Source organism: Denticeps clupeoides, chromosome 2 (assembly GCF_900700375.1).
Source record: "Denticeps clupeoides chromosome 2, fDenClu1.1, whole genome shotgun sequence".
Lineage (NCBI taxonomy): Eukaryota > Metazoa > Chordata > Actinopteri > Clupeiformes > Denticipitidae > Denticeps > Denticeps clupeoides.
Genome location: NC_041708.1, coordinates 20,324,973 through 20,348,380, shown reverse-complemented (window position 1 = coordinate 20,348,380; position 23,408 = coordinate 20,324,973). Strand labels below are relative to the sequence as shown.

At 41.4% G+C, this 23,408-nt stretch overlaps 2 protein-coding genes across 5 annotated transcripts in view; one reads left to right on the top strand and one right to left on the bottom strand.

Annotated features, from left to right (window-relative positions):
- The window catches only part of lyrm4b (LYR motif containing 4), a 49,122-nt gene extending 27,194 nt beyond the window's left edge, over window positions 1-21,928 (bottom strand). For 3 of the 4 annotated variants that reach the window (XR_003748430.1, XM_028968692.1, XM_028968693.1), the window contains exons 1-2: window positions 21,814-21,928; window positions 11,519-11,639 (exon numbers count right to left, since the gene is read on the bottom strand). Coding sequence is in view for 3 of the 4 variants with exons in the window: in XM_028968692.1 (XP_028824525.1) it covers window positions 11,519-11,639; window positions 21,814-21,899 (207 nt within the window). In the remaining variant the exon portion in view is untranslated. Of the gene's footprint in view, window positions 1-9,645; window positions 10,249-11,518; window positions 11,640-21,813 lie in introns of those variants that run through there. The other variant, XM_028968694.1, reaches the window with a different exon arrangement.
- Window positions 21,929-21,967: 39 nt separating this feature from the next.
- Window positions 21,968-23,408, top strand: part of fars2 (phenylalanyl-tRNA synthetase 2, mitochondrial) — a 102,705-nt gene continuing 101,264 nt past the window's right edge. Inside the window, exon 1 of the mRNA XM_028968690.1 lies at window positions 21,968-22,158. The gene's annotated coding sequence lies outside the window, so the exon portion shown is untranslated. The remainder of the gene's footprint in view (window positions 22,159-23,408) is intronic.

Below are 23,408 nucleotides of genomic sequence, written 5' to 3'. Positions count from 1 at the left end.
GGGCAGCCATGACAAAAGCCCGGGGAGCAGTGTGTGGGGACGGTGCTTTGCCCAGTGGCACCTTGGCAGCTCAAGATTTGAACCGGCAACCATGTGATTACGGGGTCGCTTCCTTAACCGCTAGGCCACTACTGCCCCAAAACTAAAATAAAGTGACTCTGGTGGGACTTGAATCCACAACCCTTGAATGTTGTGGATGCGCTATCTATTGCGCCACAGAGACCAAGTTTGTTGGCTAGTATGAGGTAAGACATCCTCAGGATAGACATCAAGATAGGACCACACTGACCTTAAACTAGTCCCACGCTTAGCACCAGGGCAAAAACAGTGTCCTAAGTGTGAAACTTGAAAAGTAACGATGCACACGCTGACAATATTAACATGTGAATGAATCATTAAAGTCCAATACTAGCATATCTTTGGTTCTAACAGCTGAAATGTGACTAATGTTGTTCCTCTCAATATTTAAAGCGGCTTTGTGATGTTGTAGGAAGAAAGATGCTTTGTTGTCCACAATGCAGTGTGGGTGTGTCACATTCTGAGCACAATACTCATACCCCCTTCATGCAATGGCAAAATCACACTCGAGGTCCTGGCAAGCTGTGACCATAGAACAATGGTCCCATTTCTAACAGTACATCACTTCCTCGCATGTGTAATGGCTTCATTATGACACCATGTCCTCAAACAGCTTGAGCTAATGTCACTGTGCTCTCAATATCCGTTGCTAAGTCACAACTGACTCCTGACTCACTGCTGGCCATCTTGTCACTCAGTGGTGACAGGGCTATTATTAAATTCCCACATGGCAAAAGTTAGTCTCACGTGGCACCACTGGGACGCTCAGCTTGGTGAGTCTACGATTTGACACAGTTGTCACTAAGGTATTCACACTCACAAAGGATCTGATCAACGTTTACTAATGAACTCTCTGTGTCCATCTCTGGTATAAGGAAAGAATGAGGAAAGAATCCTCTCAGTCAGTCTCTATCTCATGCCCAACAGACCTGAAAAATATCTGAAGCACACAATGTGGAGGTCGTGTAAGCAAACGAGGGGTGGGCAGTCTGCTCTGCCTTCATCTGTGGCCTGATATCATCCAGAGATGTGAGCGCCAATTCAAAGAACAAAAACACCATCACTGCTGTTTCACCAAATGTCCCTTGAACATGGGGTAGGCACCTTCAACTCATACATATGCATACATACAGATTCAACATATAATTGTTTAATATTGTTTTATTGGAGGCCTTACAAACTGTATGAAAGATGCAAACATGTAGCTGAAAGACCCTGGAGTCACCTGAATTTCTGTATTGACTAGGAATAAAATATATAATAAAATCAGACAAAACTGATTACAGTTGTATTGTTCCTATCTTTATTGAAATCACCAAATCATCATTGACAGTGAAGGCATTTGTGCTAATGACCACTCCAAGTGAAAAAGCAAAGTGATTGTCATTGTGAAACGCTGCAGCACAGAACACGGTGTACGCAACGAAATAGGTCCTCTGCTTTTAACCATCACCCATAGTGAGCAGTGGGCAGCCATGACAGGCGCCCGGGGAGCAGTGTGTGGGGACTTTGCTCAGTGGCACATTGGTGGTTCAGGATTCGAACTGGCAGTGTGTGGGGACTTTGCTCAGTGGCACATTGGTGGTTCAGGATTCGAACTGGCAATGGATCCATTTCCTTACCTGTTAGGCCACTACTGCCCCTAATTGAAAGAGGACCTAAGAAGTCATAGACATGCAAGGTATATGGATCTGTCGCACCTTGAGCAAGACAGAGGTGGGAGTGGTTCATGTCATGTCATAATATAGAGGCCACAACATATTAAAAAGGCGAAAACAAATTGACACAAAGTAATCATCAATATAAAAACAAAGTAATCATCAGTATAACAACAGGATACCACAAGTGATCCCTTGGGTTCAGGAGTTCACGGCTCTCTAATAATTTGCTAGTACACCAACCCGAATGCTACAAAAGCTGAAAAAGAGGTAAATCATATGATAAGACCTTCAGACACATGACCTCAACACAGCTGAAGACCTATGGGTTTTCTTTGGAGCGATGCCTTAGCCAAGATATCCAGTACATTAATCAAAAACACCAGATGGAGGAACATATTTTAGAAGGGTCCCTCCAGTAGAAACTGAAACTGGAGAATTTGCAACAAGGAGCACTGAAGCTGATCCAGTGGCTCATGGTGGGGTCTTTTCCACTTTATTTATCCAATCTCATGTGCATACTTACGTCAAAATGACAGCTAAGGCATCCATGTTTTGTGGCTATAGACTCCACACTGACAACCTGTTCCCGCCTGTTTCAGGCATAACTCACTTAAGAGGGTGCGATTCCATCTCCGTTACCGTGGAACAGCCTGAAGGGTGACACACAGAGCGCCGTTAGGGGTCGTTACTGGAGATTGATTGAACTGCGGGGTGCAGGGAGAGGGAGTAACACTGGAGAGTAAATCAAATCAATACTTTATTTCAAACACAAGCACTGAGGAAATCGCTGCCATAGATTGTCACTCACCATCTGCACGAGGCTCAAAAACACACCCAGGGTCAGTTTCATATATTTGTGAGGACCCAGGGTAATCGCTCTGTAACATAAACTATTACAAATGTGCAGAAACCTTCGCCTAAATCTAACCCTCTAACCCTCACCTAAACTGTACTGACCTAAAACAGATCCATCTATCAAATCAATATTTTTATCACAGTGCAGGTCTACAAAATGTTTTAAAGAGATGTTTGTTTTCATATTTAAAACATATTAAAACACACACTATATGTGTTGCATTGGACACATTTCATTTCAAGAATTTAAACGTACTTATACATTTACTTTTTTCATTGAACACATTTAGCTGATTATGGTGGAGGTGGAGGAGAACTGTGGAGCTAAACAACTGCTGTGAAACCTGTGAGATTAACTTGGCCATAACCGCTTAATGTGTTGGAAGGGTTGGGGACATGAGAAGAGCATGAAAACTCTATATACACAAACACACAACACGGAGCTTGATCTTAAGACCTTGTAAGTGTAAAGCCACAACACTACCTTCTGTGCCAATGTGCAGTTCCTATGAGAATTACTTTGTACTAAATATACAGTACATGCCAAAAGTTTGGACACACCTTCTCATTCAATGTGTTTTCTTTATTTTCATGACCATTGGTTGATTCTCACTGAAGGCATCAAAACTATAAATGAATAGATGTGGAGTTATGTACAAAAAGTTTGGTGTGAGCTGGACTGCAGAGTGAAGGCAAAGGGGCCAACAAATGCTAAACACCTCTGGGAACTCCATTTCATGTGATGACCTCTTGAAGCTCATCGAGAGAATGCCAAAAGTCTGCAAAGCAGTAATCAGAGCAAAGGGTGGTGGCTATTTTGAAGAAACTAGAATATAAAACATGTTTTCAGTTATTTTACCTTTTTTTTGTTAAGTACATAACTCCACATGTGTTCATTCATAGTTTTGATGCCTTCAGTGAGAATCTACCAATGTAAATAAAGAAAAAAACATTGAATGAGAAGATGTGTCTCATTGGCCTGTACAGTACATACACACAAACACACACACAATTTTAGTAGCAATTAAGCATTAATAGATTCATATAAGGACATTAATAAAACATCACTGTAGCCTATTAAGCAATGCATGGGAGAGAACAGGGCACCAGCTGATGCTCTTCTCTCCCATGAACCCTCTGATCCTCTCTTTCTTCTTTCTCTCCTCTGCTTCCTCCTGCCTTTCCATTGTTCCATTCTTCCCAGTCTCATCCCTGCTTAATGATACAACAGAGCACATTCTAAGTCAGTTCTTCAGAGAAATAGTGTGTTTAAAATGCGGGGAAGTCAAGACTGAGCGTCCAACCCAAAAAATACTCCATTGATTCCATTCAGAGAAGATGGTGCTGGCATGACTGTATGGGCTTATTATTGTGACAGATTTGTTTTTTCTTACTTAAAACGTTCAAGAAATATCAAACTGGGCCTACCCCAGACTTAATTCATGTATGTATATGTAAAGAATAAAAACAATATTGCAGTTTTGACATTTAAAGCACACCTTCTCCCTAATCCTCAACATAGAATTTTGGGAAATGTGAAGTGTTTAAATGTAAAGTAAATTAATGTTTGTCTTTTATAAGGACACAAAAAACACACACACAAATACTGACTCGGCCTCCTATCCCACAGAAAGATAGTGTAATCTCCACTTTTCTGGATCCTGTCAGGCCCTTTCTAGGTGACCCTGTTGGTACAGAGTGTAATAACAACAGCAATGGGGCAGGTTGAGACAAATGACTCAGCTGAACCCCAGTGGGACGTAAGGGGGACAGGGTTCATTGGCTGGCGTGAACACCATTCAAACAAGTCATCAGCGTGGTGCGAGAGCACAGGTGATGGATTAGGAGAGGTGCATCTGGAACACCGGAAGCCTCCAGAGACCACGGATGAACTCACCACTGCCACAACTCACCACTGCCACAAACTCACTGGCACTAGAGAATTTGAAATATCATGTACTCAGTCACATATAAACAAATTCAGGGGTTAATATGGAGGATTTACACTCATGCATAATAACAGGAAACCACACGGCTACTTTGAGACAGTTTCCAAAACAAACAGAACACACAGAGTAAAATATGTCTAAAAAAATTATATTCTATGAAAAGGAAGATAAAACCTGCAACCATCTCGCTTGATCAAAATGTTGTGAACCGTTTTCATTGTGTGAAACTTTGTGGCGGGTTTAAAGATGATGACAGTCAGAAGCAAGAAGAAGAAATACATATTAAGAAATCTCAAATATTGCACAAGCATCTGTAACAATAAGGGCAATTCTGCTCATTTCACAATTAACACAGTGCAAAATTTACACACACTCTGCCCAACCTCCAGCAGGCATAGTGGTCAATAAACTCAGATATCAACCTTGGTATACCAACCAAAAATGTATAGGTTTACTGAGTCTACATCTTGAAGGCTTAGGGTTGTTCACGGAGACCAGCTCAATAGTAGGTGGGTGGTCATTCTGTTGACTGGTGTTTTCAGTATATAATGAGCCAAATGTGTTGTGAAAGACTGTGCATGTGCAGAAGCTGTATAGTCATAATGGGCACTTGAATACAGTCACAAAGTATAAAACACCTTATACTTCTTCTGCCCATGCACAATTAGAGGAAATCAGAGCATGGAGATATGACCGGGCACACACACCTTTCACCCACAAGCTCACAATTACGGACAATTTACGGAGTCACCGTGCCTTTGGATGATGGCAAACCCCAGAAAACACGGGAAGAGCACGCATACTCCACACACACATTTCCAGAGCCTGGATTCTAACTTATGACTTGATGGGCCAAGGTGCAGCCTTGTGAGATTGACTGTGCACAAAATTCTATGTTCCATGTCTGGGGCTCTCTCTCTCTCTCTCTCTCTCTCACGCACACACAATTTCAGTAGGAAATAAGCATTAATAGATTCACATTCAGGTACATTAATAAAACATCTGTTCCCATGGAATTTAACTAGCAGATTATGCAATGGAGGTCATCCTTGTGAGTTAGAAGCTTGATAATATATTCAGTCAGTCTGTGGTGCCGGCCTGCACCTATTATTGGGCTTTAATTTATGTGGTTTGAATCCTGCCGGGGAACATCTGCTTTTTTTCCATTGACCCAGAACCTAAATATATAGCAACATTAAATAGGTAATATTAGAATGAAAAAACATACATAGTCTTAGCTCACTTTGAGAGTGATTTTTGAAGCTGATTGTGAGTAACACACCAACATCCTTGAACTGCACAACCAAAGTTACACTTCTGTTCCTGTTCGTGGGTATTAGTAGCCAAGTGGGAAACACACTCACCTATGAACCAGAAGACCCAGGTTCAAACCCCACCTACTACCACTGTGTCCCTGAGCAAGAAAATTCCTATTGCAACAAACAATTTTGGAAATACATCACAATTTTCAACAAGCTGTTTACATGAAACCAGTAGGCCTAGTGGTCAATGAACTCAAGATATCAACCAGCTACAGCCACAGCGGCGGCCTAGCGGTTAAGGAAGCACTGCTCCCTGGGCGCCTGTCATGGCTGCCCACTGCTCACTCAGGGTGATGGGATAAATGCAGAGGACAAATTTCACTGTGTGCACCATGTGCTGTGCTGCTGTGTATCACATATGACAATCACTTCACTTTCAGAATGTGAGTTTCTCCACCCCTCCCCCCACTTCCTGTTCTTAGCCTCTCCTCGGTGTACAGTACAGAGAGCTGGAGTGCTGTTGCCTGCTCTCACATGCGGAGTGGATCTGTGGGCGCACAGATTTACGGGCCAACCCTCCCAGGCTTTCCCGGAAAATACAGCCGGGGGAATCAGGAGATCAGGCGATCAGGAGAGCGCCTAACCAATTTCAGTCTCCGCCGCCCAAATATACAAAGCCACACCCAGGCTGTAACGCACTTCCCTGCAAAGCCATTTATGTTGCGTGAGTTATGGCTTCAGCTTGGGTACCTTCAGAAGAGCGATAGAAACACAATCTCGCATTTATACACTGTAAATACAGTTACCGCCAAAGAACGCCCCGGAGGAAAGCTAATAGGTCATATTTACGAGCTCTGTCCCAGAGGTGAGCGAGAAATCATTTTTCCACCTGTACCTCAGAAAATGCCAGACCCCCGCTAATCAATGCTAGCGCTAATGACACCTATTGCTGCCAGAGGGAGAAGGGGCTCGGTGGGGGTCAAAAAACCTTAATGGATTTGAGGAACCCGGAATGGAGGGGGAAATCCATTAGATTTCCCATTAAAATTCTATCAGAGGTGGCAGCTGCGCTGGTGCGGGAGAGAGGGCCGCGGCAAAATGGAAAGCTGGCACGGGCTTACTAAGCTCTTCCTCTGCAGGAAGGCCAGAGAGCGTCAGGTTTGTTGTTATTGCCTGGAACGTAAGTGCATTTGAAGATTGGGGGGTGGGGGTGTATGAATACTGCATGGGGTCTGCATTCTCTCTAGGGCCCACAGGTCTCTACTCGTAGCGACAACAGGAACGGTACGTATTGCACACCGGGGGGAAACAAGGTCTGGCAACAAGATTTGATAAGGGTGGTCCATAAACATTCTACTTGTGTGATTTATTCGACTCAGAGGTCTTCTAATATTAAAAGCCATATTGGCTTTGGCCAACAGCAGAAAGAAATGGAAGGTGGGGTTGCTCTTACCCCCAATGGATTCTAAAAACTAGAATTATATCACAACCACAAAGCACAACATACACATTAAACATTAAGGTACCTGGGTAGGGTTTTACCAATAATTTCAGGGGCACCAGGGAGGTAAATTCCTGTTCAACAAAAAACGATTTATTAATTGAAACAGAAACAGCAATGAAATGGCTGGAAAACACAGATCCGGATCACCCCCCGAAGCAGTACTCTGAACCACTGAAGATCCGGTTTTTGCTGGATGTGGGTTCTGAAAGCTTTCCAATTAGGAGGCGTTTTGCTCATGAATATTCATTAGATTTTCCCTCCTTGCTAACATGCTCTCTGTGTGAAATGTATATAGAACATGCCTAAGGGCATTTAAATAGCCCTAGATATTTGGTTTCTGATTTATACACCATTTGTACAGCTGACAAGTACTTAAATGCTGTGACATACTTACATAAGAACTGGCTTCCTCAATACCTACTCTAACAATTTTTCATTAAAAGTTCAAATCCAAAACTGTGCAACATTCTGTCTCCTCCCTTACTCCTGTGATTCTCTATCATTTTATTTGCTTGTCATATATCTTGTTGACAGCACCATCAGCAGACATCAAAAGCCCATTCACTGTTAGTGTCATTTTAGGACCAGACCCACAACCAAACCAAACAATGCAGACGGTATTTTTATTCTCTGTTTGGTGAGCTAGGGAATCTTCCTTTCAACAACGTCCCCAAAACGCTACATCTTAAATAGCACCACAAATATATCCCCCCATGACAGCTCCTGTTGGGATGACTAAAATGCTTCAGGTGAGCTCAGACTCCCATTAATATTTTCTTTGAGCAAAATAATTTTATAAAAGACTGTATATGTAAGACAGAAAATGTGTGGCAGCTGATGGATGCTTGTGACTCATTTGTGCTGTGGATCTGTGCCACCTCAGTCTGTGCATGGTCAAACTGAGAGTATACGGAGTCAATGTGGATACACACACATACATCTACTTAGAGTACACTATATCACCAAGGCTCATGGCAGAAGGCAGGGCATCGCAGCTGTTCCAAGCACCCCACACTCCCCTGAGGATAGTGCGGGGGAAGAGAGGCACAGACGGCCACCAGTGTCACGATACACAGCATGAGTGTGAGAGAGTGGGCTTTTTTTTTTTTTTTTTATGTATGTGCGTGACGTGACCCCACACATGGTTCTTAGTTTTGTGTGTGTGTGTGTGTGTGTGTGTGTGTGTGTGTGTGTGTGTGTGTGTATGTGTGTGTGTTACACTGTACTGCAGTTCACAACACGTCCCAGTGACACAAATACTTAAATCATTTACACATGTAAATTTACAAGTAAATATATTTATAAACTAGAGCTAATCCAAACCCTACCAGTACACTTAGCATCAACTGAGATTCTAAATAGAATTAAATGAATTCTTTTATAATTATTGACGAATTGATGATTACCATTTATATTTTATATTAACTCAACAGTAACTTGTGGAACGTTGCCTCATTCTCCCCACACCCTAAAATGAAATGACTGGGAAAAAAGGCCTTTCAGAATATCACACTGCTATCACATCGTCTCAATGTCCAGCAGTGCAGTTACAGATTTGAACTGAACATGAACATCCAATCTGCCTTTCAAAATGACAACTACATCCTACTGAAACATGGTGGCACAACATGGCAGTCTCCTTGGATAAAGACCCACTCCCCTGTAAAAAATTGTTATATAACGCTTATTGATATGCACATTATGGATGCATTAAATGTAAAATTAAAGGTTTAAATGTTTTTTTTTTATGCTTTATATATATATTCCTTCCTCCTCAATCCCACCAACGCGCATTCCGAGAAGGATACCTGTCCAATCTCAGGGACAGAAATAGCTGAGGTAGTCAAACAGCTACACAGCGGCGGGGCCCCAGGAGTGGATGAGATCAGTCCTGGATATCTCATGGCTATGGATGTTGTAGGTTTGTCGTGGTTGACACGTCTCTGCAACATTGTGTGAACATTGGGGGCAATTCCGGTGGAGTGGAAGACTGGAGTGGTGGTCCCTGTTTTTAAGAAAGGGGATCAGAGGGTGTGTTCTAGCTATAGGTCTACTCCAAGGCACTGGAGAGGAGGGTCTGGTCGGTTGTTGAATCTCGGATTGAGGAGGAGCAATGTGGGTTTCGTCATGAGCTTTGGGTAATAACCGAAAGAACAAGATCCTTGATACAAGCAGCCGAAATTAGTTTCCTCTGTAGGGTGGCCGGGCACAGCCTTAGAGATAGGGTGAGGAGCTTGGACACTTGAACCGCTGCTCCTCCACATTGAGAGGAGCCAGTTGAGGTGGTTGGGGCATCCGGTCAGGATGCCTGCTGGACGCCAGCCTGGGGAGGTGTTTCGGGCATGTCCTGCCGGCAGGAGGCCCCGGGTCGACCAAGGACAACACCTTGGTGGAGGCTGGCGGAGGTGGATTGGGAGAGGCCTGTCTGGGATTCCCTACTTGGGATGCTGCCCCCGGGACCTGGACCCGGATAAGCGGAGGAAGACGATGACTGCTTTTTATATATATTTCAATAAATTTCCATGGATGCTTCGCCCACATTGCCCTTCATCACTTAACTCTCCAGAACACAGGTTAGAGGGTTGTATTTTCATCTCGCCACTGCAACTCTAATCAGTCAACAACGAGCTAAAAGTGTGAGCAAAACCAAAAATATCAATGCCGTACACTTTTACCAAATATAGTACAACAGACACAAGGGCCAGTTGTCATGTTTATAATTAAAATATGACAAACACAATGGCGTCTGCAGCGACTAAAAAAATCATTGCTCATATTTCTTGACAAAACGGTACAGATGGTCTGACTAAGAAGTGGTTAAGCCATTTAGTCTAAAAACTACCACTGAGGGGTGTAACCACCCTTTTCTATATTTACTCCATCAAGTCCACTGAATGAACGTTTCCTGTTCACGTCCAGTGCAGCCAGGTGCCAGATATCTGCAGACAGACAGCAGAAAATGAAATTTCACTTGTTTTTTTTGTTTTTTTAAGTAAGATAAGCCATACATTGTGTTCTGTAAAGTGACGAGTAAGGATTTTCTTCTCTTCTTCACTACAAGAAGAAAGCATGAAAGACTGTTTGAGCGAGGGGGTGAGACAACGGATGAGATGGACTGAGGCGAGTGAGCGATTGGATGAAAACAGAGACATGAGAGAGATGGAGTGAATGAATGGACTGAGCTGACGGGGCTTTGCTTGGCAGCCATGATCCCGGGAGAACATGCTCCATTGCGGAGGTGCATTATGGGAACAAAGTGGCTTACAGCAGCCGTCATTAGTGGTTACTGCTCTCTCTCTCTGTGTCTGAGAGACAGAGAGAGAGAGAGACAGAGAGAGAAACAGGTGGCTGGCAAGCAGGTGCTCATCTATATGCATTTGGAAAGTCAAACTGAAGATGCAAGAAATAAGCAGATCAGGTGCATCCAAATGTGTGTGTGTGTGTGTGTGTGTGTGTATATATATATATATATATTAGTGGTGGGCCATTATCGGCGTTAACGTGCTCCGTTAACGTGAGACTCTTATCGGGCGCTAAAAAAAAATATCGCCGTTAATCTATTCGCAAAGTTGGGTTGGGAGCTGGGTCTATACAACGCAAGCCATTCTGCCGGAGTTAAAGTCCTTGCTTTTTGTACAGAATACACTTTGCACAGAAAATCTCTTGGGTGTCAGCTCATCATTTGTGGTTCAAGAAACGAAATCAAAAAAGTTACACAACGCAGAAGAAGAACGGCTACACTATGATGACTTTCACCTTGATATTTTAGCGCGGATGTATACCTAGCCGAATTGCACTGTAGGGGGCGAGAACGAGTCTTCGAACTGTGAAATTACCACATCAAAAGTGACGTGGTAACATGGATGCAGCTATTTAACTGAATAAACAGTTGGTAAACACAAGTACAACAAAATGTGTCCTCTGCTTTTAACCATCACCCTTCGTGAGCAGTGGGCAGCCATGATATTTTAAAAATGTAGACTTTTCAAGTGTGTTCCCTATCCACTGTGGTCACTTCCTAATGTATCTGCTGGCAGAGGAACAATCAATCTCACCCATACCAGATCATCTTTGTATTTGGGGGAAAAGAAATATTGTCAATATTCAGAAATTGTAATTCAGAAATGACAGCCCATTAACATATAAGGTTATTTAGACAGGAGATGTTGAGGTTCAGATAGGAGATGACAGAGGTCTGAGTTTTTTTACCTGTCTCTGGATGAGGGCTAAGGTGTCCCATGCTTTTCTGATGAGCTGCTCCTGGACTTTGGGGTCGTCTACTTTATGGTTCTCTCTAAAAGCATCCCTCACTCTGCGCAATGCATATGTCCTAAAAAACATGAATAAATAATAACTCACACATCAATATATGCATGCTGAGTGCACACAGTGCCCGGGACATTGATACTGGTTCAGTATTTGGAAATGATGCGGTCTAACTGGCAGCATGTGTAGACCAGAGCTGTCTGGACATGTCCAGGAGTGCATATTTATATACGATACACGGAGAACTAAATATCCCTTACACAATATTCATGGACACAAAACTGGTACACTCTCATAGTTGTCACATGAACCAGTCATGTGAGTATAATGGGACGGTCCCATCTTATCCTTTCTTCATTCGGAGTGCTTTTTCAGTAGTAAACACTGGAGGATGCTTCAGTTTTTACTGCACGAATGATTGTAGATTAAAAGGTGGGACTCACCACCTTGATTGTGCACATCCACAATTGTGATCACCGACTCACAACATAAAATTCTCGTGTCAGATTCCACTCTTGATGCTACAATAGTGAATAAGAAAATGCTCATTCATTCACTAGCCATTACTGCTGAATCCTAGGCAGGGTTGAAGTTCATTCAAGGAAAAAAAATGTAAGATATTGTCAATTATTTTATTCCAATTTTCTGATGGGCAAACTATGTGACATTAATGATCACTCCCCATGCGCAACGTATTTTGCAGCGCTGTGAAAACATGGCACCAGCTGTATAACAAGAAAAACATTCTAAACACAGTTCAGGAATCTGACGTGACCTGCAGATCCTCTATGTTGGTGGTGGAGTGGTTGCTCGATCCATGGATTTGTTTTCCTGAACACACCACAAATGCTGGAGTTTGGTCGTCAGAGATGCAGCAAGCTGCAATGCAACTATGTGTTCTGACACATTTTTATCAGAATCTGTTTTAAGGTTTTCTGTAGGGATGCCTTTCCAATAATAGTGCAAAGAAATTTTTTAAGAGTTGATTTACATTGATCGAATCATATTGTATTTGCTGCTTTGCTCTATCAATATCACAAAAATATCAGTATAATAAAAAAAAATGCACAAGCTTCCAAAAACAGAAACTAAAACTAACATTTTGTAAATGTTATGTGACTGAATTAAGTGCTGAAGTCCTTTTCATGTATTATACAGTGTCAAAACATTCAGTTCCAAATTCATGTATACCCGATTGCCATGGCATCTGAAGCTGAGCAAGTGGCAGTCACGACGAGAGAAAGTGGAGGGGCACAGCACTCGTGTGACAGCAATAAACACCTTCACACACTGCCACACAGCTGACATTTTACCTTCACACCATCAACATTTTTCTGCAGTAAATGGCTAAATAGTTCCATGAAGCGCTGACTGAACATTTCAAATGGTAGAGGTTTTAGGGGAATTTGGTGGAGCACAAGTACCAGCATGTGAGCCTCGAATAGGTCCAAAGCCTAATGGTATTGGTGCATGCCTAGTTGTCAGCAATGTGAAGTACAGCTGTAGATTGACTAGTCTTCACTATCCACATACATAACTGAGTCTTGCACACCCATGACCCTGTCATTAGTTCACCGGTGGTCCTTTGACCCAGTCAACGAGGTCCTTACTTTTGCCAGCTTTTCCTTGCTGCCTCCTATTTCCTCCCCTTAACAGATTCCACTGTAACTAGATAATCACTACAACTGTCAATGCAAGACAGGTAGCAGACAGATAAAACACTTACCTGGCTCAGTATATTCACTTTAAATAATATAGTGCTGCTATAAATATTAACTGCTGCTACCACTGAACATTATACCTTACTCTTACCGCCATACTGCTTCCCATACACTACCGCAACATACTACACTGCAAGTAATTCATGGTTACTGTAATAAATTTTTATACTGTTTATTAATTTTATAATATGCATTGCAGCCCTTGCACCTTACATTTGTTGGTGATCTCTTCACTTTCCCCCACTATACAGCAAACATTACATTTAGTGCATTCACAAACACAAACACAGTCACACACACACATTCACACCTACGTTAAAGTCACCAATCCACCTGGCGTGCATGTCTTTGGGTGGTGGAAGGAAAACCACAGAACCTTGAGGTAACGCCATTATGGAAGAGTATGCAAAATCCGTACTGAAAAAGCCATAAAAATTAATGACGCATTTTGCAATAACTTGCAAAAGGACAAATTTACAACTATGACATATACAAGTGTGGGAAAGAGGTTCAGGTGGAGATCAACGAATATGATCTGCTCATTTATTTCCGTCTACCTCTATATATAATTATATTTGCATTTTATATGTGTCGTATGTACAGTATTGTATTCTGAATATTCTTCAAGAATGTACCATAAACATTTCAAAGTACATCAATATCTACTTTTGAGGCTACCATAGTGTGAGGGATCATGGCATAGCAGGAAATGAAGGACGTAATTGTAAGATTAACAAATGCAGGGGATTTATTAAATCATTAACAGGGCATGTGGGACCTCACATTAGCACAATAAAACACACAGAACATGGTAAAAAGACCGGACGTGGACAAGGCATCGATGTATTTATACACAAACAGTGAACATGAAACTCTGCCGTGGAACTAAAGCATCCAGAAATGTCAGGTTATGATGCATAGACATGCCCATGACTTCCCAACTAATATATTAAAAAAAAAAAAAAAAAAAAAGACAACAATGGAAATGTAGTTCCATTGGAGATCAGCTAGAACTGGGGGCACCAACAAAGCAAATCCTGCCTAACAAATAAACTGCCAGTCAGGAGTTCATTAGCCACGCTAGTTGCCAGGGATGAAACCTAGTGGCCCTCTCCTCTAGCTTATTTTTTCCTCCTTTTTTTCCAGAAGAGCAAAGACTGAGAATGAGACTGAGAATGTCTTTTTAGTCTTTTCATCTGGCAGGGTGCGCCATGTGAAGCAGCCTGGCTCCTGTGTGCCGCACTGAGATCAAAGGGACACCCTGGCACCCAGTGAAGCTCCACTGCCGCGATGCACTGATGGGACTCTATGTGCGCCTGACAGCCAGAGCTGAGCTTAAATTGCAGAAACGGAGGAGAAACTTTGCCAGTGAAGAGTGGAGAGGCAGAATATGTGTGACAGAGCATGGTGAACCGTGCATGAGTTAAACAGAGTAAAAATCACACAAAAGGTGAGAGGAGGACAGAAAGGCCAAAAATATAGAGAAGAATCGAGCCAGTGAGCGAGTGTGTGTTTTAGCACCATGTGATAAAACCCAACAGATGCTGCAATGTACTGAAATGGCCCAAAGAAACAAATAACCAAATCAGCACAATCTGACGAAAGCTGAATTGGCGTTTTCAGTCACCTGAGGAAGAGCTGAGTTTCGTTTTTTTTCCCCACATACCACACGCATCACTGCCAATGAAAGAGCTCTTTTCACTCATAATGGCTGACTCAATGTCTTCACATAGATCTATATCCAGATGTCACTGTTCCACCAGCCTTGTGAATGTTTACCCCTGCCAGATCAGAGGACTTCTATATAAATCCCCTTAGGACAGAACGCCTATGTACAGCCCCTGCTGTATCCAAGCAAGTTTGACCCACAAAGTCCATTTTAGTATACCGTGCCTGATCTGCACATAGTCCATATATGTTGAGACATACCAGTGCCCAAACTCAGGAATGGTTTTTGTCTCCGGCTAAGGAGATGAAGATGCTCTGGTGCTTAGGAGTGGAGCAGAATATTCTGAACTGACCGACGATGCTCCAGCACTCTGTGCCTTCACATGCAGTAAGCCACATTTGATATCCCTTTAGCCAGTCTATGGTCTTGCAGTGGCTAGAAATGGCAATAGGTATAAAGAGTGCTTTGGTCATTCTGCTTCACCGTTCAAAGAACAGCAGCTCAGACGGTCGGATCTGGAATTTGCCCCTTATGGGGAAAAGTTACCTCCCCTCTCTCAGGCTTTTTCTGTCCAGAGAATTTCCCACCCCTCTCCTAAAACATCTCCATTGACCATCATGGCATGCAAACGAGTGAAGCATTGCAGTTGCTTGGTGATTGGATGTGAAAATGACTCCTTGTGGTGCTGTAATTCTGCACAATGGATGAATTTCAGAAAAAAAAACTTCAGATGCAGTATTAGGGCTCCACCTATATAAAAGCAGAAAAAAAGGGGACATTTAAGAATGATCAGTTCATTTTCCCCACACACCACCAGCAATGGAGATTTTTTAATGGCAGATGCACTTCAGATAAAAATACTTTGGGTCAGGGCCACCCATGGCAGCAGAAATGGGAGACATTTGTTTGTGGTGCGAATGCACTGACATTTCCCAGCTAAGCGTCTTTCAAAGCAGAATGTGCTAGCATGAATGCTAATAAGCTTGTAGTGTTCTCAGAGGGAGAGATGGGTGAGAAATTGTGGCCTTCGGTTAGACCGCTGTTCTGTTCTGCTATGCTGGTCACACTCACAGGTGGTCTTGGGCAGTGGTGGCCTAGCGGTTAAGGACGCGGCCCCGTAATCAGAAGGTTGCCGTTTCGAATCCCGATCCGCCAAGGTGCCACTGATGAGCCACTGAGCAAAGCACCGTCCGAACACACTGCTCCCCGGGCGCCTGTCATAAAGTAAAGTGAAGTGATTGTCACATGTGATACACAGCAGCACAGCACACAGTGCACACAGTGAAATTTGTCCTCTGCATTTATCCCATCACCCTGAGTGAGCAGTGTGTGGCAACCTTATGAGTACGGGGCCACTTCCTTAACCACTAGGCCACCACTGCCGGTCATGGCTGCCCACTGCTGATTAAGGGTGATGGTTAAAATATTTTGTGTATGTAGTTATATATGTATTTATCGTGTGCTGTGCTGTGTTTCACAATGACAGTCACTTCGCTTTCACTTTACCAAATCAAGTGCCAAGGCTAATGATAATAGAGTATGTATATCAGAGCCACATTACAGCAGTCCCTGTCTAACATTAAACTCTTTATTAATATAAAAACCATAGTTTTTTTTCTTCATACATTTACATTTACATTTAAGGCATTTGGCTCTAACTCATGCAGAGTTGCCAACTTTGGTCAGAAGAATTAAACAGTTGGAAAATATTCTCTGGTATGGTCTTGCTATCAAAAGCAAATATTATGAAATGGATATAATGGGAATAAATTTGGTGTGATTTACTCTGAAAGAGTGTGTCATGCCAGATGAATGAAAGTCCCTGGACACTCCCAGGTTTCCTCTCAGCCATTCAGATCTGTGGCAGACCTGGTTCTGATTTAAATCTCTGGAGTTCTAGGTCAGATCTGTACATGCACATACAATTAAAGATCCTAGTTGCATCATAAGTAGAATGTACTAGGTAGGGCTGCACGATATTGGGAAAATATGCAATATTGTTGAATATTGCGATAATGATATATCTTGCGATATAACATTTCCCTAGAGAAATGCTTCTTAAATTATTATTATTATTATTATTATTAGCTATTTAAAAATATATATATATATATGCAATGATCATACTAAAATAAACAGGTAATATATATTCATCTGATCTAACTAAATCTAATTCAGGCTAAAAAGAAACAATATGGAAGGAAAAAAGGAAGAAAATACTATTAAACAAAGTGTACAGGTCTTAAATAAATTGGTATGCAGTGGAAACACTAACATATTGTCAACAGCCACATAAATAAAAATTAATATAACATGTAAACGTTACATGGCCCGGTCTAGCCAATAGCATTATATCACCTACTTGGGAAGCGGGTATGAAGATAGTAAGGGCCCATCTGATTGGTCAAATTTGGACACACAAATAATTGTCACATAAATTAATGCTGCTTTCGAAATCACATACTAATTCAAAATGTAGGTGCTACATTTGAATTTGTATGTACTGTGCTACCGTTAAAAGAGTATGTTCTGTACAGTATGAATGAGGGTAGTATGAATGGAATTCGGACGTACTACATCCGCTGTGTTGATGTTATTTTTTCCCTTTACAGGGGGCATTTTCTCACAAGTGTAATTTAACAACAATGAACAACGTTATCCTTAAAGTGTAAGTTAATCCTTACTTACACTTGAAAAGAGCAGTTTCCCGACATGTTTTGAATATGATGACGCCTCTCCCGCTGCAATTATGGGATAGTGAAGTGTCGACTGGTAGTAGTAGGTCATCCGGGTACGTCTCATCTACTGTTTTTTGAATACTATGAATTTGGACATACTACAACGCTTGTAAATTCTAGGTATTAATGATTCATGCAGATCACAATACAAAGCTACATAACAATATAGACTTAATACCAATACATCGATAGGAGTGGGAATCTGTGATTTTAAACTACACCACTACAATATCACAATACTGTCAATTATGCAATACATAATCTCTGTACAAATTTGCAACTGAGAAAAAAACACAATCCATAAAAGTACAATTGTTATCATATACTGTTATCTTTCACACCACCTGTCATTTACAGCAAAGTCAGCAATACGTAAAAAGGAATTAAGAAAAAAAAAAAGAACACAGCCATCTCACATGGAGGACTGCTTTACATCACAGGGGAAAGATTTCTGTGATCACTTATTTATCCATGGCTTTCAAAGATTAAGTTTTTGGCAGCACTATGACTAACAGCAAGCATACTGGACACGTCACAGACTGTGCCGCAGCCAGGAGCCTTGAGGGATGCTTAAATTTAACAGGAGAGGAAGAGACGTAAGAGGTGCCCTACTTCTGCCAGTCTTCATGAAGAGTGGAGCGTCTGCAGTACTTATGCCAATGTCTCCTTCCCAAAGAGCAACTTCTTTGTTCATTCCATCCTCCTCTACTTCATTTCACTCTCTCTCCATCCCATTCATCTTCTTTATTACACACACTAGCTCATTCCGCTTCTCATCTACAAAGTTGTAGCCCACCTACCCTAATTTTTGTTCTTCCACTGACTGCACTGTAATGTCTCTCTCTCCCTTTCTCTTCTCTATCTCTCTGACACACACACATACAACAAAACCACTTTGCACAAAATCACTTTGCGCTTTTTAGGTCCTTACTGCTCTTTCTTTTATGACTCTTTCTCTCTTTCTTTAAACATTGTAAAAAAACTGTAACTCATTTGCACACCTTCACCCTACCAGTTACACATATTTTATGTTAAAGATGTAAAAGTGTAATACTTGGTTATGTTTGCAATATTTGCATATTGGTTCATTGTTTACTTGCAACATTTGCAATACTGTGGTCTGTAGCAGTTGCAGAAAGCATTTCACTGCACATCGTACCGTGTATGACTGTGTATGTGACAAATAAAATTTGAATTTGACATACACACACACACACACACACACACACAAACACAAACATTCTGCTTCCATGCAACTCAATGAAATTGGTAGCACTTTGATGTAATGTGGGTTATTCAAGGCTGCTGAAATGAAGCTAAACCCTTATGCAAAGCAGTTGCAGTATAGTTAAAAAAATACAAATCAGAATTGAGGAACTAAATAATTAACCAAGTTGTTAAAATGTCTATAGTGCCTGTGCTGAGTTTTCAGCTCACATAGGAGCTGTTCTCAAACAGGACAGCTTTTCAACCACTGTTGCTCCTCCAAGTGCACCAGCCTGCCGATTAAAAACATGTCATTCCACAGTCTGCTGACAGACAGTAAACATGCGTGGAAACAGGGAAAGGCAGTCATAGTATTCCGTATTCATTTCCTGAATAGCATGGAAGGAGAGCCTCCTTAACTATAGGAAAGCTCTTAGCACGGCTCAAATCAACGAACCTCTCCACTTTAATAGACAAGAACAAAAATAATCCCAGATTCCTGTTTAATACTGTAGCCGAACGGATACAATCGCTAAATTTGTAACGAATAGAGATAAGATTAAAAGCATAACAAACAGCTCCATCAATATCACTATGGAAAGTAACCTTCCAATAGCAGACCACCAATTAGGACGCTTCAACCTCCTTAAAGAGCCTGAATTGATTTAACTAATTTCATCGTGTACTTGTATGAATGCTACTTGTTCTTTAAACAAGTAGCATTCAATGTTATAAATAATAACCTTAAAATGATTCATTTGTCATTTAACACAGGCCACATACCAAGTTCGTTCAAGGTAGCAGTCGTCAGACTCCTGATTAAAAAAACTGATCTTGATTGCAGTCAGCTTTCGAATTATAGACTGATATCAAACCTCCCCTTTACATCAAAAATTTTAGAAAAGGTCGGAGCCCAGTAGCTGTGTGCATACCTAGACAGCAACAACATTCATGAAGTATATCAATCAGGATTTAGATCTCATTTTAGAACTGAGATGGTGCAGGTTAAAGTAGTTAATGACCTGCTGTTGACCTCTAATTTCGCTGCTTGTCCTGCTTGACCTGAGTGCAGTGTTTGACACTATTGATCATGCTCCTTGATAGGTTATAGAATGTTGTTGGGATTAAGGGAATAGCTCTCTCATGGTTCAGATCATATTTGACTGATCAATATCAGTTTATGGACATTAATGGTGATTCTTCATACTGGAGTTTGGTGTTCCACAAGGTTCTGTCTTAGATCCGTGGCTATTTTACCTTTAGGTCACATCATTCATAAACACATTTTTTTTCACTGCTATGCCAACAACACACAGTTGTATTTATCAACAATACCAGACGAGAAGCAGCATATGAACAGTGCGCTGTGTGCTGAGACATACTCAGCACACAATTGAGACATACTGTTTGTGATTATGGGCAAAATAAGAAATAAATGTTGTTGTTGTCATAATGAAAAAGCTACAGTAATGCTAGCATCAAGTCCTTTCAATAGGTTTCTCTTTGTTTCCCAGAATGTTCCAGCGGCCATCAACAAAAGACACTTTAATTCATTTTTCCACGTTGGTGGTTTTCCTATCAAAGGTTATTATTTCCATAGCATTCCCATTACATGCCGTTTTATCACCTATAAAACAATATATAAAATTTACTTTATACATAGAGCACAGTTGAAGTGAAAGTGATGAGATTGTCATTGTGATACACTGCAGCACAGTACACAGCACATGGTCACCCTTGAGGAGCAGTGTGTGGGGACGGTGCTTTGCTCAGTGGCATCTTGGTAGCTCAGGATTTGAACCGGCAACCTTCTGATTACCGTCTGTTTCCTCACCCGCTATGCCACCACTGCCCCTAATGGATGTTCATAGATGTGAGAACTGTGGAATCATGATCCCCAGAAATATGTAGTTGGAAAAATGTATTATTTGATACTTTACTCAATCTCTTCTTTATGCATTCTCAAGCGTTCAGTTGTGCAAGCCACAGCACAAAGCTATACAAAAATATGCGAAAATACCCACAAAACTGTTGAGACAGTGATTCGTTTACAGCGACTACGTAACATATCAAGAACAACAAGAATAGGGTCTCTCAACTAAAAAAATAATACCATATTGTTATTCTTAATTTTGTTTAATATTCTCAATATTTATTTTATTTGGTTAGCATAATGTTAGCAGTGGTGGCCGAGCGGTTAAGGAACTGCCGATGGCTGCCCACTGCTCACTGAGGGTGATGGTTAAAAGTAGAGGACACATTTTGTGGTGTGCACCATGTGTTTAACAATCACTTCACTTTCAAAATCCTCCATCAAAACTGTGACAGAAACATATGTGGCAAATAGGCTCAGACAGCAGAATGATGGTAATTTTTCCCCAACAAAAATCCACGCAGACTGCAATAGTCAATAAAAGAGACATATAATTGTGACATGAATGCTCATCACGGTATTCATCATCTTAACATTAACGTTCAGAGTTAGTAAACTTTATTAGTTCACAAAAAAATATGAACGTGTTCAAGTAACAAGGTGATGTTTAGTCTCTAAAATAGTCAAAGTGGCATTTGGTTAAGGTGCGTGTGGTACTTGTCAGTTCAAGCACAACGTGGCATTTGTATGGGATCGGGAGAAATCCCGTAATACTGGTAGGAGAGTGGGGGGCGAGGCATTTATTTTACTTGTTTTAAATAAAATGCGACCGAGGCCAACATTACAGCACCGTTCATTTAAAAATTTAACGCAGATATTAGTTAGTCAGTGACAGTCCTTCCATTTGACTGCATCCTAGACAGCAGCTGGAATATTACATGGACATTCTGCAGCAACAAGTGTGACCGGCGTCATTTGTCTCTCACTTCTCGCGTGACGAAATGATGATTCGGTTAAAAGAACGGCTTTACCTGTAATTATAGGAGGGGAATTTCTTGCTTTCCTTTATAAGCATTCTGTAAAGGGATAACACCTGCGCCTTGCTGGACGCTGCCATCTTGCAAACAACACTGCGACCTTCCAGCGCAGGACCCCGCGCCGGGTTGACTTGTAGCGCCTGTTCAAATATCGCTACGTTAACTGTGCTGCAACCATTAACTGACATCAGTAGAATATTACTTGATTTTTGTTCGAGGCAAGTGTTTGTGATTTGTAAATTTAGAACACTACTCGACGCAAACATAAACAAGAATAGCTTTAAAACCAGTCCGGCAATCTATATAGCCCTAAGTCAACCACGTTCAGCTGTCAAAGAGGTGAGTGCACGAATATTTCTACTGCACAGCTTCACGGACGTTTATTGATCGTTTTTTATTATTATTTAATTACAATAGCAGTAATTCGCGTCTTTGGGTCAGAGTTATATGAGTTCTGTAGAGTTCTGGGACACAGGAGTTCAGTCAGACGTGCTGTATGCCTCTCTATATAATGTTATTTCGTACTGGCGACATATTACAATTGCATAAGCCAACCAGATACCCCTCCCTTAAATGCCCTCCTCCGCGACCCTCCTGAATTAATATTAGTATTGGTAACCCTACATTTAAAAAAGGTTTTAGGTCTGTTTTGGTTGTAGCATGTAATAAAACAAATAAAAGTTTTCATGTCACTAATTGTCCTTTTAATGGCATGAAATAATATACCAAGTGAGTAATGACACCATTTAAGCTTACAGATATGCTACACTGGATTTAAAAGGTGTGCACACTCGACTTTGCAAGCACCAAAGATTATATTGTGGCTGCATATGGTGATGCCGGGCACTGGAGAGTGCGATGTCCCCATGGAACATCTCCATTCTGTTTGTTCCCATTACATCCTGGCTATAGATCATCAATATGTGCTTTTAGTGGCTGAACGTGTGACGACGACAGGGCGATTATACACATTGGATGTAATGCATATTTTGTGTAGATTGCTTGTGTGCGGATGGGTTGGGGGGATGAGCACTTTTTTTTTTTTTTTTTACTAGCATGAATATGTGTGTACAAGCTGATGACGTGATGAATGTTTAATCACCCAAACGTATAAAGACCCGGGTGGACATGTTTGGGGAAAAGAGGAGATCTGGTCGCCCTAACTTATCGGCGCTATGCCAACTCTGCACAACTTACTCATCAACTTAGTAAACATATTCAAATTATTAAACACTAAATATTGCAAACAAAGCCTCTACTCTAATTGAACAAACTGATTAACAGCTCTGCTGGGGGTGACCAGGCATGGTGGCGGGCATATAGACCATTTGTAACGCATATTTTGAGCAACAAAGATACTAACAATCCTCACATTGTAAACTGCAATAAAAAATGGATAAAATTAAATATACTTCAAGCCACAGGGTGCCGCAATGTAAGATGGAAGCCGTGGGTTGGTGACCCCTGTAGTATACTTTGAAAGCATCAGCACTTATACTTACATTCCCACCTTCAATTTAAACTGTACTGCTTGAGTGGAACTTATGCATTATTACACCAATACTGGTGTAATAATGCATCTATTTTCA